Source organism: Coturnix japonica, chromosome 9 (assembly GCF_054131305.1).
Source record: "Coturnix japonica strain WE chromosome 9, WE-NBRP24, whole genome shotgun sequence".
NCBI lineage: Eukaryota > Metazoa > Chordata > Aves > Galliformes > Phasianidae > Coturnix > Coturnix japonica.
In genome coordinates this window covers 8,055,706-8,077,621 of record NC_140671.1, presented here as the reverse complement: position 1 = coordinate 8,077,621, position 21,916 = coordinate 8,055,706, and the positions used below count along the sequence as shown (strand labels likewise).

Genomic DNA, 21,916 nt, shown 5'->3' with positions numbered 1-21,916 from the left:
TGATATTTTGCTTTTTTAGAGGTTGAATTTGTGAAAATAGTCAGGGTGTTAGGAAAACCTTTTAGTATCACGTAGCTGTCAGCTTCTGCGTGCAATTGCATGCTTTTGTAATATGTTAACTTACTGGAATAATTCCTTTAATATAGCTTTGTGCAAAATACTACTTTTTCTTTTAGTTTTAAGATTAAACCCTGTCAAGGTCCATGTTATCCAACAACTACCTCAGCCTGAAATACAGGCAGTCGCACAATCTGTTGCTCACCCACCTGCCAGGCAGTCTCAGGATGTGATGACAGCCTGGATCAAGTTGGGTATGTCTGGAGTCAGGGAAGAAGGTTAAAAGAATTCCAAATCAGGTGATAAATACATTATATATCTTTTACTGAGCAGAGCATGGGGCTCACACATAGAGAAGTGTGCTTCTAATAGTACAAATAAGACTAAGGCATTTCTTGCGGTAACCTGAGGATGTGTATTTGCTCAGATTTCCTACATTTCTATTTTCTAATGTAAAGTTTAACAGTGGCTGTTGAACAGTGTGTGTTGCTAGAGGCCTGCCAAGGTATAATAATTTAATCTTGCTCTTCTCTTTCTTTACTTCTTTTGTTTGTTGAAGTAATTTTGACTAAAATGGGGTGGTGATTACTTATAGATCAAAAGCATGGTAGTGTTTTGTTCAGCTGGTGGAGCAGATGTAGCTGCTCAGGCTTGCTGAAAGGGGGAGGCCCTTTGCATGGAAGTATGCTGTAATTGCTGTGTGTCAGCTTTGTTGCTTATTGGGGCCATCTCTGAACCAGCTATTTCTTAACACCATTTGAAAACAAGGGTGATAGTATCGCAGTCACAGATTGCCATGTTGAGCTGGTACCTGTAGAGAGCTGTGAGGGAGGTGGGAAGAAGAAAGGTCTCTGTTTCAGGGGTAAACGTTAGAGTGGCCTAACTAGTCTGGAAAGTCTGATACAGCTGATTCACTGCAGAGAAACATTAATATTTCCTCTTCTAAATCACAAAAATGCACCCCAGTTAACCAGCAGCCTGATATTTCATATCCCTGGAAGGAAATGGGCTGCTTGAGAACATCTCAGCTTTGCAGTGGTGCACTGACCTCTCTGTATGCTGGATGAGTAGTTCTGTTTACAGGTACTAATGTCAGGGTGTAAATGTTTTGCCCCTGATCTCTGTTAAATCAGACACTTAGTGTTATTACTGAAACTATAAGTAGAGTTAGTTCCTGTTCGTACTGCTGCCTGGGTATTAACAAAGAGTACAAAGACTGTAAACTTTATCTATATTTCAGTTACCTAGAAAGGAAGTTCTTTTATCTCTGGGCAAAAAGGACATTTGGACAAGTTCTCCCTTCCAAAGCCAGGTAGGTGAAGTTACAGAAATTGTGGTGCTATGGATTTTTGTCTTTTTGCTGGTGTTTGTTTGTTTGGGGGGTGTTTGTTGTTTTTAAAACATGGCTTAGTACTGTAACTTGGGCTAAGAGTCTATTGGCTGACAAGAAAATACTTGGGTGCCTGTCGAGGTAATTTGACCACGCGCTTTACCACACCCTTGGGAACTGGTGCACTTCCCAGTGGGAAGAGCTGATGTCAGAGCAAGACCCATCAGCTCGTTACCCACTTTCATTGTACAGCATTAAATGCCTTCTGGCTGTGCCTGCCTTAGTTGCTGAACAGAAGCTGTCCTGTGAACCTTATTGCTTTTCTGTCCCATACACTGAATTTGCATTGCTCGCTTTGGCTGCGTGTAAACTCAGAACAGTGGTTTCTTTCTTTCCGTATTAAGGAAGATGAGTGAAATACATTTTCAAGTTCAACAAGGGATGTAAACAATGATTAACTGCCTTTTTAGATTTAGGACTTCCCAGTTCTCTGTAGCTTTTGTTGCAATGTTCTGTTAGTGCACCTATTCAAACAAACAATGTATAGCTCATTTCTTTGTTTTCTTTTTTCCCTGCTTGAGTGCATGGAATGCCTTAGCAACTTGGCATGGGGTAGGTAGCTGTGAATTGTGGAAGGATTTGTGCATGTTTCAGTGAGGAGCATACAGGTATTCTGAACCCAGTCCTGTTGATGAGACCCATTTCTCAAAGCTCATCTGGGCTTTTGTGCTTTTTATTTGCTAGCCTGTGTTTGCATAGGTGCTTCCATATTCCTTCTCTTCTTCCAAAATAAAAACAATCGAGGAAATGTTGGGATATCTAATAATAGACTATGAGCCTTCTTTTTAGTTAGAGTCAATCTTATTCTATGAGATAAGTGATCAGAATCTGAATTCCACCTTAAGGATCCTCTTCTAGCTGAAGTTTCAATTGTTCACAATTCATTTGGAATGTAACATTGCTTTTTACCTGGTCAGGCGTGATGGTTAAATTTGGGTATAAAAATAGAGGGTGTTCTATGGGAATTAAGCGATTAGAAGGCCAAATGCAACATGTAAATCTGTTCTGTGCCCTAGCACCCATGTGGAAGGGGAAGTGATGTACATTACCTGTGTGAAAACTGAAGCTGTTCGACTAGTTGATGTAGTTCTTAAGCCTGTTTAAATGATCTCTGGGGAGATTTTGAATTTAGGATGACTTAAGATCAGCATGCTGCTTCTAGGAATACAATGGAAATATCAATGCATTATAAAATCAAGTAGTTATTTCAACATCTAAAACTAAGATGGTCTAAAACTAGAATTGGGCAGGGAACATATGTGCATCATTGTTTATCACTGGAACCAGTTGTGTGATGATTAAAACAGAACTGAGCAAAAAAGATGTGAGCTGTTCATATGTTTCAAGTCAACTGGCACTCAATTATTTGGCAAATTAGTTAATGTCTGTCTTTCCTTTCTTGACTATAAAAGTCAATTAACTGATTGCTTCATGTCATTTAAGTATCACAGTGGGGTAGCATTTTAAAAATGCAATAGGTGCTGTTAGTTTACTCAGATAAGATTGGAAAATCTACATTCATCTTATTTGTGTTCAACCATTAAAATAAATCTGAAATTTCCCTTGTAAATCTTTAATTTGTCCAGATGCCTGTATGAGCAGAAGATCCTACAGAAATCTTTCAAAGTATGGAGGGAATGGAGGACTGTTCGCAGGGAAAGACAGCTCGGCCTCACAGCAGACAGCAATTACAGGTTTGTCAAATTACTTTCTATCACTGTGCATATATGGTAATATGAGAAACTGTCATTGGGTGCTGAAGAAGTTACCAGTGGCTAAGTAATACCAGTAGTGCTTCTAGGTCAAGTGCACTGTCTTCATTGCTTATTTTTAAGATATCTTTCTTCCTCACTCTTCATATTTATTTTCTTAAGTTGAACTCAATATCTCATATCCAGCATATCTTTAGAATGCAGCTGAAATCGAAAGAATCCTACTTCTAGGCATTGTAGCTATTTTACCAAATAACTTCTTTCATTTTTTGGGCATTTACTCCACAGTTTGATATTCAGGGCTTGGAGAGCCTATGTATTCCAGCAGCGAGGAAAGAGGAACAAATATTATGTTGCAGAGTCTCATGGTAAGTGTAAAAAAACAAAACCAAACAAAACTACTTTTCTTTGGGGGCATACTGAGATGGGAGCTTCCAGCTGAACAATCTGAGCTTATTTCTGCTTGAGTTCTCAGTTCGTGTTACTTGAAAAGCTACTGATGGTGGTTTATTTATTTATTTTAAGTAACCAAAGAAAGTTCTTCAGTTCTTATCCCACGAGGCTGTGTTGAGTATTTGTATACAAATACACATCCTGTGAGACAAAGCAGTGCCGTTGTCTGATAATTCACAGTGTTCTTAACAAGTGGTGCGGCACTGTCAGCATTTCAGCCACACTCACAATTAGCCACAGGTCGGTGGTTGTGGCTGTGACTCTGGTGTCATTTTCGGGTTTTCCACGAGGTGTCACTGTGGGCTCGGGTGGGGGAGCTGGAGGTCGGTGACAAGCGGTGGTCCAGAGTAGTTAAAAATGCCAGATTCTTGTATAAATTTCAAGTGCTATATTTTTTTCTTTTGCACAGCAAAGAAGCAAAAACTGCTCAGGGCCTGGCAGCACTGGCTGATTTATGTGGATGTCCAAAGGACAAAACAAAGGATGCAGGCTGTGGCACTGGCATTCAGGGAAAGAACCCATTTGCGGTAAGAATGCAGTGGAAATAGGCAGAGAGATAATGACCATAAGGCTGTGATTTTTGCTTGTGTTCTGTTATCTTTTCCTACAGTGACTTTGTTCCAAGTTTAATTTGAGTTGAATTCCTCTAGTATGACCTTAGGTTGTGGCCTTAAGAGGTCTCCGTTTGTACCTTTTCCAGTGGGGGAAAATGATTTCTTGCACAAAACTGTGGAACCTGCATTTGAATATCTGTAATATTGTTTTGCAGGATATCATGGGCAGTGTGGAGAAGACGATGCTGTCAGATCTCTACTGGACGTAAAATGAATATTTTGGCTCTGCAGCACTGGGCTCAGAGCCTGCAGTTTCGAGTAAGTTTTAGGAAGTCCAGACACCACCATTTCTTATGTTTAAGCTGCAGACAGGTGTTACTAATATGTTGCTGGTTAATAAGAATAATAGAAAAGTGTCTGTAATTTTCTTTACAAATTATGGTACCTTTTGTTTGATTATTTTACAAGAAAAAATATTTACAAGAAACGTAGGCGAAGCAATCTGGAACAATTTCTTATATTGCCAGGAAGCAGCCAGTTTACTATTCTGTTAGGAGACAAGCACCAGTCACCTGTTTGACAGCAACTTGCCTTTTTGTGAGACAACATTCCTTCACATTCCTAGTGAATTTCTGTCAGTGTGCTTAACTCTATTTTGAGTAAGGAAGTTCCATCTAGCATTTCATAGTCTTGAGAGATTGTCAGTTCCTTCATTTCAGCTAAAGTGAGAGCAATGTAGTTTTCTTTCATTCCATGGAACTGTTGTTTTTTGTCCAGTTCATTTAGTCAGATGGTGCTATTTAATTCTGCCTTCAGTCTAAGATGGCAGCACTACCTGTTTTAGGACAATATTATTCTGAAGAGATAATCTTATGGTTTGGGAACTCATCTTTCTGAAAGTCTGTTATCCAGAAAATATTACTTTGGACTTCTAAGGGGGGGAAAAAAAAGTGGGAATATAAAAAATGACCAAAAAATCCCATATATAGTACTAAGTGGACATTCTCTGTGTCTCCAGCTATTCCATGCTTCTGTTGCTTTGGGTATTTGAATGACCTAGAGTGAGAGGGAAGGCTATACATTCAGGAGGAATGTCAAGTTATTAAATTGGTTGGGGGAAGGTTGGTGACCGTGGTTTGCACTTTATTATCCACCCAAAACTGATTAAAATAGTTGTAGGTTTTTGTTGGTTTGGTTTTGGTTTGCTTGGAGGAAAGCTCATTGCTCATGGCTTCCACTTTTATGGGGGATTTTCTATTTACTGTGTGTTCTGCCTTTGTTCTACTTACCCAAATCTTGTCTTTTACCCATTTCTATCCTCTCTCAATTGTCCTGTCAGGCTTGGCTGCAGTGGCGAGACCTGTATTTAAACAGCCAGAGTGACAAGCAGAAGAATACTAGGGCAGTAACTCACCATGTGCACAGGGGATTGAAGAGGTGCATGAAAGCATGGCTGGAATACGTGAACATCTGCAGGGAAAAGAAACGTCAGAATGGTGAGTGAAAATGGTAGGGGCAGGACTGGACTTAGCCCCAGCAGTGCACTGTCTGGCTCAAGTTCTGTACTGAACTGACAGGAAGATCAGCTGCTCCACACATGATTTAAAAGAAAATGCTTTACTGTTACCTTGAGAAAACTTTGTGTGTTTCAGTTTCTATTCTGATTGAGAAATGTGAGAAGGATTGATTCAGGGCTGTTATCAACCAGTCCGTGTTGGATTTTCTTGGTAATTGAACAAATCGTAGATCCTACGGGGCAGTAAAGATAATTACACTAATTCTGTTGTTTCTCCCTTGAAGTCACCAGGACAAATTCAGATGTTTGGATGAATGCCTGTTAATGGATGATAGTGGAAGAGAGTCCAGCTTGGCTATCTGGAAGCTGATAACAACTATAGTGAAATGTTGTATATATTGAGTAGGTGACACAGTGGTGCCACTGTGTTAAATGAATTTGTTTTCCGTCTTAAATTAGTACAGTGAGTTTACTGCTTTAAAACCATGTTTCTGATCAAAAGGGAGAATATAGTCTACAGCTGAGCGTTAACTGTGAGTTTTTACCACCATTTTAAGTGTTAGAGCTACTTTTGCTTCTGGACCTGAAGTAAATGAGTCCAGAATGGGATAATTTATAAACTATTTGTGTGTTTGCTTTCTAGAGCTGGCTCAAGAGCATCACCGAGGCAGAGTAGTCCGACAGTATTTCTCAGATTGGTGTCTGTCATGGGTGTGCAGGAGAAGAGTGCATGCTTACCAAAAGGACCTTGCAAAACTGTCAGCGAGGATTACCTTAAGGAGAGCCTTTGCACGCTGGAAGCATTGTATCCATTTTCTGTGTGGTCACTTGCAGAGACAGGTTGAAAACACCACTGCAGGGGAAGGATCTGATTAGTAAGTAAGAATATCACGTAGCAGCATGGGTGACAATTGTATCATTAGAAGGATGTGTGTAAGGCCATACTAAATAAAATTACTGTGATCACAGTATGTTAACTAAGAGCCTGCAGGAGGAAAAAAATGCCTGTAAATGAGAAAAGAATCTGTGAAGCTGTCAGCATCAAACTGTATACAATGAGCTTGTTTTTTTGTAACGTTCTTGTGTCAGAGTTTATCTAGAGTTGTCCTTTTGGCAATTAGAAATGTATTGCAGTAAACTTTCCAAATCTAAAAACTTGACTGTGATCAAGATATCTCCCTACAAATAACAGTGCTGAAAATTCAAATGTTGAAACCAATTTAGATGGAGATCCCATTCCTGTCTGTGAGAGAAGGTTGTGGATTTATCAGGGTGAGTGTTCATGTGTAAAAGATGCTTTAACTCAGTAACAGATGTTGTACTGTGTGTGGAAGAGACTCTGCAATGTGAACTGGCTGAAAAGCACCACAGACATCAGGTGTTGGTAAGAGCACGGTTAGGTTACATCATAGGGAAGAGATGATGGAAAGAATTCAAGCACCTCTGATTAACACTGTGCCTTGAGTGCTAACGGTGGTACATGGGTGCTAAGCCGGGAGCGTGCCATTTTCTACCACAGATATAGAATGGCAGTGAATCCAGATGGGGAAACTGTGCTACTCTCTGAAATAGTTATTATTCCAATTAGGAAACTATTAAAGTAACATACTAATCTTGATTATACCAGGCTATCCAGTTCCCTGGCCTTTTCACCATGAAATAAAATTTTCCTCTATATCTTCTGTGATTTCTTTTTCCTTATTTCTCTTATTTATCACTACCCTCAATGTTTACCTACTTACACTCTGGGGAGAATTATCTGTACTTCCTCTGTAGTAATCCATACATGCTTTTCACATGAGATAGCATATGCAGTGAGTTGAGTGTTTTTATTCACCCCTCCCCTCCAGTCTAGTCCTACAGGACTACCTGAAAGGTGGACACAAGTCTTCAGCTTTTTTAAAACTGAATTCTTTAGGTGTGGATCATCAAAAGAACAGCAGTAAATCTGATTGGGTCATAGACTGAAAATGTTAGTGACCGTAAGAGCCCTTTAAAGCAAGATTAACTCATTTACTGTGTTCATTCATGAGCCAAAGTATTGTGGAATTGTAGACTGAAAGAAGTGCAGCTGCTTCAGTGTATTAATGCTTTTTCTCTTGTGCAGAGGAGGCCTAAAAGGAAAGTGGACCTCTTCTATTTTTAATAAGAAGCAAGTTACAAATCTTGAACTGAAGGAGTATGTAGATGAGGAAAGGACTTGAGTAATAGTGTTGACAGTTGCAGAACAAGTTAGTTATCTCATGTAAAGCCCTGAGAAGGTGGAAGGGAGTTTTAGTTTAACTGGAGAAGTGATGATCTGTGGGAGGAAATTGGATGGCTTTGTTGATGACGAGATCATAAATGTTAGGTATTGCAAGGAGTAACATCAATTATCTGTTGATGGGAGCAGCCAGCTCTAAACTGATGAGTGCTTGCTGACTTGGATTTTGTAGAAGTTGTTTGCATTTCTTGCTCCTACAGAAGTTTGGGTTTAAGGGTCTTCAGCAGAATGTCGTGAACAGTCATCTTCATCAAGTGAGAAAAAATCTATCATTCCACCAGCATCGAGTTACAGTGAGTATGACCTTTATTTACTTTTCTTGTTCAGTGTTTTTCTTGTGCTGTCCTACTGGCTACTACTTTCAGCTACAAAATATGTATTTTTTAATTAGATTAATGGCTTTGCTCCTAAGTATTAATAGCTGCAGAAAATATCTTGCTTAAGTTTGTTGTCCACCTTACGTATGTTATTCTAGTTTTGTGTTTTCTAGTGTTTATCATGACTTTTTATTTGGCCAGAATAAATTAAAGCATATAATAAAAAAGTTTGTGAAGCAGTGCAGCATGCTGCAACAGTGGCTGCCTGCTGCATGCAAGTTTAGTGAGACACTTAGTCTTTATTTGTGTTTTCCTCCTTCCTTTAATAGCGATGTTTTTCACATCTTTATTATTTTGTTTCAGGTGCTGCAGAAGTTCTGGAACTATTGGAAGTCCCGTTTGGAAGAGAAAGAGGAACAACAACAGCAGGCATTAACATCTTTGGCTTGTGCCCATTACAGGTATGCAGAGACAAATTCATATAAATTTATACAAAATTGAGATCGTTGAGCCTTGGTTCTGATTTAGTATCTGTTAATACCATTTGGAGCATGACCATCTTGATGCAAATTGCTCATATATTTCTCATATAAAGAAAAGCAATTTGTATCTCCTACATTTTAAAATGTGATGGGGAGATGGATTAAGCCTGTCAGTATTGGATACAAAAAGTGGAAGTTCTGCCAGTGAGAAGTAGTAGAGTGGAACGTGGGCATGGGCAGAGCTCTGCTTCTTTCTGCTGCTTTGCTTTGTGGGGAGTGAGAAGCTAATGATTCATGTCCTAGCGCTGATGTTGGAAGTATTGCAGTAGAGAAAATAAGGCTTTTTGTAGAGGCTGAGTTTATTTAGCCCTAGAAATAAGTCAACATAAAGCAGCTAGAATGCTTTTAAATTTGACCTGTGGAACTTGGTGGGGTGTATGTGTTATGAATCTGAATGAATTTTAGTGCTTTTTCTGTCTATGGGCTCTTAATGCTGCCATCAGTCAGCTCAAAAATTGCAGGATGTTCAAGTACTCCAAATGCTGTTGCTTTAGAGTGTTCTTCGTTTCTGGATGAGGATTAGCAGGGAAGAATGAGGCCTCTACAAGATGGCTCTGTGCTGCTCAGTAAAGCATGCTGACTTGTACAGTGCACAGATTCCAAAGCTCAAGCTGAAACTGAAAACTACTGGCAGCTTCCAGTATCCTCCAGGAAGGCCCGCTTAACTCATGTTGTTTACCAAGCTATAAAATTAAAATGAGCTATAAGAGCTACCTACCATAAATTGCCTGGTGAGAGTCCAAAATATATTTTAAACTTTGGACTAGAGAAGCTAACAATCTAATTAGTACACCCACACGACTGAGTTTTAGAAATAATAAGTGTAGTGCTGGGTGTGTACTGTTTCTACTAGACTAGCTCAGTCTGACTGGGACACTTCTACCATATGCTTGTTCTTAGTGAGAGTATATAGTGCTCAATTACAAATACATATCATTACATTTCTGGGACGTTGTTTAATTCTTGCCCATCGCTGGGAGGCAGAATAGCAAGGAAGGATTATCTTTATCTAGAAGGAAAGAAAATTTGATGATAGCAGCTAACCTTGCGTTGTTTAAAAAAAGAAGGATTTGGTAGAATTAATTCAGTATTGAGAGCAGACCATGCTGCTCTTTGTTGTCATAACATTTTTCAAGTTCTATTATAATGCTCCTTTTTGTTTGTTTTTAAATAAAAATAAAAGTAGAGAAGGATCTTCAAAGTATTTCCAGGGGAGGAGAAAATGGACTCTACGTATAATGGATGAGAACTGAAAAGTTACTATATAATTTTCTATGTTTGTAAATAAGCAAATAAATCAGAAATTGGAACAATCTTTTGAATTATCTGAATGCAAGCAGGCAACTATAATAACTTCATTAAATTCATTGGCCTTGTCTTTATGTATTCTCCTTCGGGTTTCAGAGGGCAGACTAATTGTCTGTTAGTTTTTGTTGTTTGTTTTCTTGTTTTAACACAGAAAATTGTGGGGACTTGTAGCTACCAAATTTCCAAAGATTTCTAGTTTGAAGTGGAAAATCAAGTAGCTATTTAAGCTGTAGGTAGGTTGGTCTTTTGAAGTTCATGGAATAAGTTGTAGGAAAGAATTTATCTTCTGTGCTGATAGTCTTCCTGTTTATTTGCAGGAGGGTGTTGATGAGACATGTATTTGACACATGGTTGGTAAAGGCATGTCAGCAGCAAGAATGCAGAATGGGAGAGAACAGGGTAAAAGTAACTTTTGTTTTGTTTTGATTTGTTTTAAGCCAGGCCTTGCTCATGAAATAGAGGAATGCTTTCTTAGTCGTTCTCAGTGAACCTCAGTTAACATGAGATGGGCTTAGGTGCTGTAAATTCCTTTTTCCCTGGTTATGGAGCCAAGTTACAGAAACAACCAGTATTTACTAATCACCATTTTAGGTTAAGCTGATTATTTATAAATAGAATCAGGCAACTGATTATCAGAACTGTTCACATTCTCTCATAGTGTATATACATGTTGCCATTCCATTTTATAGTTACCTGATTGAAACAATAATAATGAGAGCCAACGTTGTGTATTTAAGGAGCACAGGGTTTTATTAACACTAGCAGCCTCTAGATAGTTGTCCAGGAGGTCCCTGGGGGAGTATTTCATTTCCAAATATGTATATGTAGTCTTGCACTCTTAAATACATAGTAGCCACTGCCTTGTTTTATGCTGTGTAAGTTACACAACCTAAAGTCAGCATGTGCTGGTGGCTTGTAGAGGTGCATCTGACTTTTACTGTTCTGAGTTTATCTCTTCATGCAAGTTCAGCAGAACTCATCAGTAGCTGTGAGTCCTTCATGTGCTACTTATTATCTTCCATGTTTTCTCTTTGGCCTGTTCTTTTCTGATAACTGTTTCTCCCTCCAGAGACATAGGAACAGGTAGAACAGTTCACAGGAGCTCACAGCAGTCGGGCTTTGTGTCCATTGCTGTTCAGTGTGAAAAGATGAAAATAAACATGGGGCAGTTCTGTCTGTTAACTTTTCTGTTGCTTGCAGCTGATTTGTGTCATGTATTCATTACCATTTTCTTGCCATTATAGGCTGTACTTCATTACGAAAGGCAACTTTTGGTTTCTTTCTGGTGCTTTTGGCGTAGAAGAACAGCTGCACATCTGGAAGAGGAAGAGGACTTGGCTCGTGCAAGAAATCACTACAGGAATGTGCTTCTTCTGAATGCTTTCTATCTGTGGAAGAAAAATACTCAGGAGAGAAAAATGGAGTAAGACATTTTTTAAAGTGGATAATTATTTGGACTGACCCTATGGTGGTCCACTTTTGACAAAGCAGCATTTAATTCAGCAACTGACTCCTTATTTGTGCTTTTGATTCTACTGGTTTATCTTTTACTGAGTAAACTGACAATACGAGGTATGGACTTAGGCTTAAGATGTGCACTAGCATGGATTGCATTGTGGGAGAAATAATTAAATTATTTCTCCCATAGGAAGCTCAAGGAGATGCAAGCCTTAAGGTTTCACTATTCAAAATGTCTGCAGCAATCTTGGAACAAGTGGAGAGAGGTGAGACATGTGACAGGTGGGGAAAAGCTTGAATCCTTCTTATTTTATTCATATTGCTTGTACCCATATGGCTACGCTTTAAAGGAAAATATTTTAAATACTAATCTTTGCAAAGTCCTTCTCTTCTCCCAGGTGGTTCATATCAGTTCAGTTTGGGTGGAACAGGGATAATGCAGAAAGCAAAGGGAGTTAGTCTTCCTCTTGTTAACTTGTCTAGGGATAGTTAGAATGGGACTGTAGCTTTGGAGACTTATCAAGGAATATTACCATAGTTAGAGTGATGAAAGTGTTCCTAGTGAATACCAAATATGTCCTTCTGAAAGCTTTATTTAAGCTGGGAATGTGCAGCAAGGCTGTGGTGTATGGTTGGTTTGTCACAAGCCACAGTAGGTAGTATTAGATGGCATTTAACTTTTATGCCACTTCTTGCCATGACATGATGTACCAGGTGTGTCTTGCAGCATATGTTAAGAGTTGGGGAAAACTGAAGTTGATGCTAATCTTTTGCTTCAAATTTGATGAATTGAGTGAATTGAGCTGCTCTTTTGGAGGATTCCTGAAAAAAGGGAGGGGAGGGAAGACCTGATTTAGCCCTTTCGAAAGGAATAGCAGACTGCAACACCAGTCTGTGAACCCTTTGCAGCAAGATAAAGGGTCAGTGTTTCCCCAGAGATTAAGAAATAGTCCTTTTCTTTCTGCTGTCTGCCATTCCTAGTTTTCTCTTCATCACTTATTTATTTTATTTTTGCCTTTTTTTTTCTTTCTCCTTTCCATGTAGTACACGGAACATCAGTGTGAGAAATGGAGGAAGCTGGTGCAAGCAGACATGCATTATCAGCGCACACTGCTGAGCAAGATGTTGGCAGCCTGGAAGGTAGGAGAGAATGCTTTTTTCTTAATGGAAACTTGTCTGAGTGTACTTAAGTGTTTCAGCGAGAAATGACAAGCTGATGTGCTGTTTCACTATGGTTATTTACACATCAAGTATGCAAAGTGAAACTGCGATGTAGATAGGGGTATGTGAGTTGTTCTTCGGAGCGAAAGAAGCAATGTCATCTTGTGGCTGTGGTGAATGATACACAGCAGTTAGCATTAGCTGGTACTTGTTGACTGTTCGCCTCAGAAAAACAGTATTTGATTCCAGTGGTGTGAACTTTTTTTTTATCCTCAACTCTAAAAGTTGTTATTAAGATTTTCAAGACATTTTTTCTTCTCATATGTCCTCACAGCTTAGGAAATGTCACTCCTCTCTGCGTTTCTTACAGAGTTATCAAAGTAACATTCACTGCATTCTGTACCAAGTAGCTGAAAAGGAGAAACAGCGCAATAGACTACTGCTGCGGTAAGGTTGCATTTACTTGTGTAGTGCAGCATGAGAGTGGAGTAACTGTACTATAATCATTTACTCTGGTTTTTTTTGCTTGCCACCCTTGTAAATCTTTTCAGCATTTGGTAATGAGAATTGACTGTGCACTGCATTGCTGTATCTGTGCTGGTCTAACTAAAAGAATTCAGTCACTTACTGGGTCACTATCTATTTTGCTTTACTTTTTAAATTATCATTATTATTACCATCTCACTGACTGTGTCTGTTACTCTTGCAAGAGCTTATCTGCGTTCAGTTCCATGACAGACACCAGACAGCAAGCTGTGTCATTCCCTGCAGTGCGTGGATTCTGACTGCTGTAACACTGAAGTTACCAGGTGAAGTGAGAATCATTATTAATACTTTCTTGTTTTCATTTTGCTTTCAGGCAGCTTCTGTATTTATGGAGGGAAAATGCCCTTGCTCTTGTACATGAAAGAAAAGTGACTGCTCAAGCAGATGAGCACTACCAGAGAGCAATCCTGTTAAAGGTATAACAGATACTAAGGTCTGTACAAATGCTAGGTCAGGTGGTACAATTAGAAGGAAACAAAACTTGATCTGAGAGCCACTATCAAGAAGGGTCTAAAAAGTTGTGAGAGCCAAATTCCCAGTTCCAGGTTACTTCAACAGGTGAAACTATTTTCTGTGTGTGAGCTCATGGTTGTTCTTGTTACTTTCCTCCTCCCTATTTCCTTAGGAGGAATTAGTCTGTTACTGCATAGTAGAATTACTTGTGTGGAAGACAGAGAAGAATGGCTTGGAAAAAAATGTGAGGGAGACCCTCTGACATTTCATTTATAGGAAATTTGCACCATTTTACTAAGCCTGATGTGAAAAAATAAAATAGAAATGGTTGTGGTGCCAGCAATATGGAGGACATTGCTTCCACTTCTAAGAATATTACAGTGTGAGTGTGTATCCTGTCCCCTGTTTGCATCATATCCTTTAGGTGTTGCTGCAGTGGAGGTACACTGCCTCACTACGAGTGTATCACCGTAAGCAGAAGGTAGCAGCTGTGATGGAGGCCAGAAAACATTTGGATATGGGTGAGTTGATGGGGATATTATAGTCCCTAGAAGGGCATGGTTTAGCAGGGCAGTCTTTTGTTCTGTCGGTATGGATGGCTTCATTTTAAGCCTGCCTGGTAGGCCCCGTAGAATGGGGAATGACCTGGGGCTCCAGCATTCTATTGAAAACGGCTTATGTGACTTTTGCCTCTCTCTATATAATGGATGATAACACTTCCGTCCTTAATAGAGTTTTCCATTATCAACTATTGCCTCTAGTAATTAATGTGGAAAGGCCCTCACACTCTGCAAGCAGTGTCATTTCTCATAAACAGTGTGGCTGATGACTCTGAAGCAAAAAGAGGTCAAATGATTTCCTAAAGATTGTAAAGAGTGTCAGTGACATCAGGAAATACTTGCAAGACAGTGCAAGGTATAAGGTCTGGTATCTGAAATGCTTCAGCATCCTTCTTCCTAGTGTTGACAACTCCAGTGTGAAGTATGGCCAAAACAGCCTAGAGGAGCAGCTGATCAATCAGTACTATCTGAGATTGATAGTTTCTTTCAGAATGGTAGTTAATTTGTCTTCTCTTGATAGCGCGTTTACAGACCCTGTTTCTTTGCTGGAAGGAATTTACTAAGGAGTGTCTGATGATGAGGCTTCAGCAACAAAGAGCAGTGCAGCACCATCAGCAGCACCTACTGCAGAATTACCTGGAAAAATGGAAGAAATATCATCATTGGTGCATTGAGAAGAAGGTGAGAAGAATCAGCAACCTCACTAACAAGTTGCTTAGGTGGGGAGCAGCTGGTGTAGAGGAGCAGGTGGTGTGTCTGGAGAAAGAAATGATAGTCTTGGCCAAGGAAGAGTTTAAGCGTATTGTGCACTGAGGAAGTGCTTTGCTTAAAGAAGTGTTGATTAGAACTAACAGATATAATAGGAGATGACAAGCTGGGCTGCAATATGTGAAATAATTTACTGTCAATAAAGTCTTTGTTGGGGTTGTGAAAATTTGCAGATGGAGTTACACTGTAGAGTGTTTGGGATTTGAGGGTCACTGGTTTCAACAAAGGGTAGGTGATAAAGGCCCTTTGGTACTTGTTCTGCTATAGTTGCTTTTGGCTCAGATAAATGGGATTTGTCTGCAAGTGTTTCACTTTTATTGCCTTGCAGCTACTGCAGAGAAAAGGAGGACAGCTAATGACTTATCGCCTTTACTCTACTTTCTTTTTGTGCTGGAAGACAAGGGTAAGGAATTGGCCTTTGGTTAAGTATATAGCTCCTTGCTGATACTTATTCTTTTTCATATTTATTTCATGTGAGGACTAAACAAAATTATTTAAACATTCTCTGGATTCTTGGTTCCATTGGCCCTGGAGACACCTTGTATATACTGAGTGAACTGAATAGGTTATTCAGCAATGGCTCTACCAGTACTTCCTCTTTGGTTATGCTGCATTTGGCTAGTATTTCTGGTATGGCACATATAAACTCCCGACCTGATTGTGCAACATATATTGTTTTTTCTTATAGCTGTTACAGCAGCAATGGGAAAAACAGAAGACTGTGCAAGCATTGTGGCACTGGTCACTTTCATTGCAGAGGAAGGTAAGACTGTGTTAGGCTCGAGGGCAGATAGGTGTGCTTGAGACTGTGCACATAATATGCAGGTCTGACTTCAACAGACCATCTTATTCAGTTAAAAAAAAAATCCTGTGTGTTTTCCCTATCCTGTCTTAGCTGACTTAAATCCCCATTTCCTTGTCCTTGTCATGGTGTCCTGCTGTAGCTATACCTGTTACTGTCCAGTGGAATGGAGAATGCTCTTGTCTGCAGGGGGGAGCCTCTTACCCAGAACTTGTCTTTGTAATGCTTTCAGCTGTCTGCTCTTCATGTTGTAGGTATTTAGCGCTTGGCTGAAATTTGCCCAAGGACAACAGCAGTACAAAGAACGTATTGAAAAAGCCAAAGGAGTTTATCATGCTGCCCTACTGAGAGAAGGTGTAACCAGGATTTTGAGGTACACTGCTGACATGAAACAACTGCGGGAAGAACTCCAAGCCCAGAACCAAATGAAGGTAGGAGACAAGTTCAGATATACCCAGGGCACTGATCTGTTCTGATCTATAATCAGTCTGACTCCGTGTATGTGTTTTCAGTGTGTATATAACTTGGAACTCTGTATCTCTACACTTATTTGGATCTGGCTTATGCCTTTGCGTGTGATTCAAAGCAACACACCTTATCCTTTAGCCCAGTTGAGTCTAAAGCAGTTCAGATTTGTGTTGCTATTTGGAAGTCTTTCCTAATGGAGCTGTTTCAAAACTGGCCAAATCCTACCATCAACAGTGTAGCTGGTTAAAACCTTTGCCTGTGGCTAAGGTCTCTAAACTCTAGGTTTTAGCTGCATCTAACCCTGCCTTAGATTTAGCACCACTTATGCTTGCAAATGTTGGCTATAGTGTCACTTCTGCCTTGGAGTGTCTGCTCAGCCCTGTGTTTGGGGAGGAACCTAGGAATGCCTGCACTAATTATTTACTTTCATTTCTTGGCCAGCTTTCCTAGCTCTTTTCCAGATTTTCAGGACATTGGTTGTTGTTTATTCATGCGCAGCCTGCCTTGTTACAGAAGTACTCAGTTAATTCCCTTTCTCAAAATGTTAATATGCTGGACCTGCTGATTTAGCATGGAGAGATGGTATGGCTCTCAGGTCGTCAGAATTGCAGTTCATTTCACCCATGTTATTCACAGGTGGGGTGGTGTTAATGTCTACTCTCAACCATCAAATACTATGCTTTATGTTGGCAGGCAGCCTACAGTCGTCACCAGTCAGTCCTTCGTTGTGCAATGCTCTGGAAACAGAAGGCTCTCTACAAGAAATTGAATAAGACTCGTTCTTTTCTGCCATCTCTGAAGAAGCAAGTGACATTTGAAATACCTGATGACAGCCTTGAAACAAGAGGACATTCAGCAGAGGAAAAGCAGCGGCCTTCAAAATGCAGTGATCTACCATTCCCATTTGCTAGTGGTGACCCAATTCTCAGTGAGCTGTGAGTATAAAATTCTAGTCTCTCCTGCATTCCTCTGGTGTCTATATGTAGTTCTACATATATGTAGCCTATAGCATACACTCTGTGTCTGTGTGTCTAAATACGTATGTATGAATATGTGTATGTTGGAGCACTACATCTCATCCCTTGTTTGGATCTCACATACAATTTTGTCTGTGGTTCAAAGGAAAGTTTTTTTTCCCCCACCAAAGTCAGGGAATAAAGTCTGATGAAACAATAAACATACAGTGAACCAGGTGGTGACACAGATACAGGTTGAAATGTAGTCTTTAAAAACTATTGCATGCAAGGGCAATTTTGCAGGCAGGGAATAAGTGTCAGAATAAAACTATTTCTTTAGCTGCAATGCCAGCTTATGCCGATTTGAAATAATAATGATTCCTTATGGTTTCTGTTCTTTTCAGAGAGGTTGTTCATCGAGCAAGATTACCACCACGAAGACCTGACTTCCTCACAGAATCTCAAGAAGGAAAGGAACTGCTGGGAACTCCTTTTTCCAGGTAGAAAATCTCGTAATAGTAAAGGAAAAGGGTGTTATGCTGTGCTTCTCCCCTCATATTCCCATGCTTTTGTAATACAAAGCATTCAGTAACTGTGGGACTTTGCATTGACCTGTACTATCAAAATGAAAACTTCAGATTTCTTGTAAAGTGGATAAGAATAATGGAATGTTCAAATCAGTTAAAAAGCAACCAAGGCCTTTGTTTCATCAGCACCACATTTGAATGGAAAGATGAGACAGATCACCAATTTCCAGAACTCAGGCTGAATTGTCAGCTCCAGAGTTGTTTCAGCCAGGGTTACTGTGAAGGGTCTGGAGTAGAGTGGGTAGGCATCATAGAAACCTTAACTGCTTTGCTGCTTTTTTGTGGTTTTCTGTTTGGTTGGTTTTATTTTGTTTTTATTATTGTTAAATTGAGGGTTGCTTCTGCATAACAGAACAGCCCAACTGGACATTTTTCAGAATATGTTTGTTTTCTCCCATTTGAAAGGATTTTTAAATTATTTTTACAGTGGGGTCAGTGCAGGTCTGAATGAAGTTAGATTTCTAACAGTTCTGTGCCATGTATGGTACTGCTGGTGGTTTAGGAAGCAGTGCACCGCAAAGCAGAAGCTTGTTTCAGTATGTGAGGGAATAGCAAGATTCTGCCTTTTTTGGTTTTGGTTTTTTTTTTTTTCCCACTGACTGCAAAGTATAAAACCAGTAGGTTGAAATGTACGGGTACTTTCCTTCTTCCTTTACAGATCGGAGACACGTTTTCAGCTGACAGATGTGAACAAAAGTTCTTCTCAGAATGGGAATTTAATGTTAACAATGGAAAAGCAAGAAAACACCTGTAAATGGCGCTCTCAACTGGGCAGTACCACTCACTGCTACTCTTCTCTGACACGCACTCCTCTCCCATCTGTACCATCAAGATCAAGTGATGTGAATTGTGCTGGTCAGAAGCCAGAGTTACGGTCTCCTTCATATTTCATGCCCCAAGTGAAAGCTGGAGCAGAAACGGTGAGTGTATTGCTGAAGGGAAAAACTAGTGTGTGCACTGGGCTACTGTCAGCACATGTGCAGCTTATTGCTATTTCTTCCTAGGATTCGTCAGTATTGCCCATCCAGTTGTTGAGCTATTTTTATTTTGTACTACCTGTCATCTTAGAAACTGACCAAGTGAACTGTCTCTGAATGTTTGAGAACCACCAGTGTAAAGCAGCATTTTGCTTGCTGGCCAGCCCATGCATTTTAAACTATAATTTAAGAATTTGTACTAGTCTTGTGTCCTTCCCAGTAGGATGTTCCTCCTAGCAATTAACTTGAGGGGCAGCTCCTTCAATAATTGGGGTAGTTAGTTTGCCAACCAGATTACATGAATTTAAGTAACTTAGGTTAGGAGCATTGGCTATAGCCAAGACTCAAATACTGAAATTCATTTCACCTCCAAGTATGTGCTTCATGCATTTTAAACTCCTCAGCTGCACTCAGAATAATAGGTATTAATCTTGATGAAGTATTTCTCTGCTGTAAAGGAAAGAGCTTATTTTTCTTTTTTTGAATAGCACAGAACAAATGGTGTTTGTGTGTGTAACTGTAGACAGTGTTTCAGTTTGAGGAGGGCTTAGTAGCTTGGGACAGGTGCTTGTGCGAAACTAAAGAAATCCTCCAAGGAACAAAATATTGTCTTTCTGACCTTGCAGAAAGGAGGTCAGCCTGTGCATGGTCAGATAGGAGCCCGTTCCCAAGCCTATCAACAGAGAAAAGAGTTGGAAAAGTTGCAACCAAACTTACAGATGCATTTGCTGTCACCTGAAGAGTTACTGAGAAAACAGAGTCACCAAAATGCAGGTAAGTCCTCAGCTCTAAGCTGTAGTGGTTACATGTTCTCTTCCAGTCTGTGAAAGATTGCAGTTCAACTCTGAAACATGGAACACAAGGCATTCTTGTATGCCAACATCAGGAGGTGAAGATTCAGCCATTTATTTTGGACTGGTAATACAGCTGTGTGGATTCTGCTGAAGCATGGGACTAAAGCCCTGCTGGAGATGGGAGGACTGGAACTGATAGGGCTCAGGATTTTAGCAGTCCTGTGCGTTAGCAGTGAGGTATGCACTTATACCCAGCATGAATATGAAGCTGAGCTGGAGAGTCAAATTCACCCAGTACTAATGAAAAACAAAGGATAAATGGTGTCTGAGCACTTCTATACTGCATTTATCTTGATGGGACCAGACTTACTTCTGCAGTAGATATAAACCAGAAAATTATAAGCAGCATTTGTAGTACTGAACCATTCACTAGTGTTTCTTGTCTTTGTTATGTTTAAAGTGAGAGCCTGTAATGCTGTCAGGACTCCTGCTCTCTTAGGTATGATGTTTTGAGTCAACAGATGCTACGTAATTACAAAATCTGAAAAGGACTCAAGGGTTCCACGTTTCCTGTCTATTAACCTGGCTTTTCCTGATAAGAAGAAACAGAATAAATGTACTTCCCTTGCTTGTGCCCTTTATCTTCCATTCAGCTGAACTGGAAGAAAGAAAGAACAGTTCCAGAGAAGAAATAGTGCTACAGAGAAAGCTAGAAGCAGAGCTCCAAAGCATCCAACAGCAAATGCAGTACTACTTCAGCAGGAAGCAAGAACTCAAGTAGGTTGCAAAGCCCATACAGCCAACCTTTCTTCACGCTGTCAGCTCAATATTGATTTCTTTGTATAAACATGTCTACTTCTGAAAATAAACATTCTGTTTCACAGAACTGGGAATTAAACTCCTTTTAGGAGTTCACTCCAGATGGGAGAAAAGGGTACATGCACAATTTCTTTTGCAGTCTGCAACTGGTTTAGTTATACCTTTGACACTACTGGAAAAACACTGACCAAGTGTCAGTGGCCATAATCTGAAGGTGATGCAAATAAAAAGTAGCTCAAATGAACCTTTCAGCTCTTTCATTATAGGGGTAAATTCTGAGCTTTTCCAGCTGTCCCAAAAACAAACAAAAAGCCCACTAAAATTGTGGCTAAGGTTTGATATGTAACTTCTCCAGTAGAACAATAAAAATTTATAAAAGTGCTTGCAAAAGAATAGGGCTTGGAGGAGTAGAGTCTGTCATGAAATGCAGAGGTCTGGAAATAGGAGTAAAGGTGGAGATTACAGCTTCCAGATACTTTTCTAATTCCCAGCACCCCTTTTCCCCTTTTAATACTTTTATCCCTCACTGGTTTGGGACAAAAACAAAACAAAACAAAAAAAACGAGGGCACCAGTTAGATGTCTAAGTTGGATTAGACTGTTGAGCTCCTACTTTGGATAACAATCCTTCTAATCCATTTTATCAGGTCTTGTCAGCAGCAGGCAGAGATTCTACATAAGTGGCTAGAAAGGAGAGTACCACCACAGGATCAAGACATTATACAAAAAGTTCAGGAAGAACTGGACCAGGTGAGTAAACAGCAAACAAACAAAGCAAAGTCTAACTCGTCATCACTGTGCTACACACTTAGGCTGAAGGCTAATGGTGGTTGTGGGAATCATTAGTAAGCTGTTTCTAAAATTAAAAAGGGGAAAATTGTAAGCAGAAGTGGGCTGCTGAGCTCAACAGTCTGTGTGTCAATGAATCTTCTTTGTTCAGAAGTGTAGCTGCAGTTCCAATAGACTTTCCTAAGGTTTGCTCCAAGCTCCATTGAAGACTTTGATTAATTTTAATTAATTATTTAATTAATCATTGTTTAATTAATTAATTTTTAATTAATAATTTGTTTTAAAACTTTCTGTGGATTCTCACATCAGTGTAGCTACAGTACACTGACCACTAATGTAAATACTGGTAGAGCTCATTCAGTCTTCCTCAGTCAAAAAGACTAAATATGGTCTTGTACAAACAAACAACTTATGCCATCTTCTTTTACAGTTGGAGGGGAGGATCAGTGCTCTCACCAAAGCACAACACCGAGAGAGACATCATGTTCAGAACCTGATTGATCGCCTGCATGTTATTCAGGTTGCTCTGGATATGTGAATTCATGTGAACCTGTGTAGGAATGGCTGCAGTTTTTACTCCTTTCATAGCAGGAGAGTATGGAAAGAGATGTATTCATTCTCATAGTCTAGGTGTGGTATTTCTATTTTATAAACTAACCTGATTATT

General features: G+C 39.7%; 1 protein-coding gene across 9 annotated transcripts in view; it reads left to right on the top strand.

Moving 5' to 3' along the window:
- Positions 1-21,916, top strand: part of SFI1 (SFI1 centrin binding protein) — a 25,039-nt gene extending 3,123 nt beyond the window's left edge. For 6 of the 9 annotated variants that reach the window (XM_085556061.1, XM_085556065.1, XM_085556060.1 and 3 more), the window contains 28 exons: positions 1,298-1,369; positions 3,034-3,141; positions 3,448-3,527; positions 4,022-4,139; positions 4,382-4,484; positions 5,506-5,662; positions 6,326-6,487; positions 6,996-7,066; positions 8,146-8,238; positions 8,626-8,723; positions 10,430-10,511; positions 11,357-11,535; positions 11,761-11,836; positions 12,615-12,710; positions 13,102-13,178; positions 13,591-13,693; positions 14,155-14,251; positions 14,811-14,971; positions 15,387-15,461; positions 15,747-15,821; positions 16,115-16,291; positions 17,022-17,263; positions 17,689-17,784; positions 18,530-18,791; positions 19,475-19,622; positions 20,296-20,419; positions 21,108-21,210; positions 21,680-21,916. In XM_085556061.1, the coding sequence (XP_085412187.1) occupies positions 1,298-1,369; positions 3,034-3,141; positions 3,448-3,527; positions 4,022-4,139; positions 4,382-4,484; positions 5,506-5,662; positions 6,326-6,487; positions 6,996-7,066; positions 8,146-8,238; positions 8,626-8,723; positions 10,430-10,511; positions 11,357-11,535; positions 11,761-11,836; positions 12,615-12,710; positions 13,102-13,178; positions 13,591-13,693; positions 14,155-14,251; positions 14,811-14,971; positions 15,387-15,461; positions 15,747-15,821; positions 16,115-16,291; positions 17,022-17,263; positions 17,689-17,784; positions 18,530-18,791; positions 19,475-19,622; positions 20,296-20,419; positions 21,108-21,210; positions 21,680-21,787 (3,343 nt within the window). In that variant the 3' untranslated portion in view covers positions 21,788-21,916. Of the gene's footprint in view, positions 1-1,297; positions 1,370-3,033; positions 3,142-3,447; positions 3,528-4,021; positions 4,140-4,381; positions 4,485-5,505; positions 5,663-6,325; positions 6,488-6,853; positions 6,955-6,995; positions 7,067-8,145; positions 8,239-8,625; positions 8,724-10,429; positions 10,512-11,356; positions 11,536-11,760; positions 11,837-12,614; positions 12,711-13,101; positions 13,179-13,590; positions 13,694-14,154; positions 14,252-14,810; positions 14,972-15,386; positions 15,462-15,746; positions 15,822-16,114; positions 16,292-17,021; positions 17,264-17,688; positions 17,785-18,529; positions 18,792-19,474; positions 19,623-20,295; positions 20,420-21,107; positions 21,211-21,679 lie in introns of those variants that run through there. The other 3 variants (XR_014949165.1, XM_085556067.1, XM_085556066.1) reach the window with 3 other exon arrangements.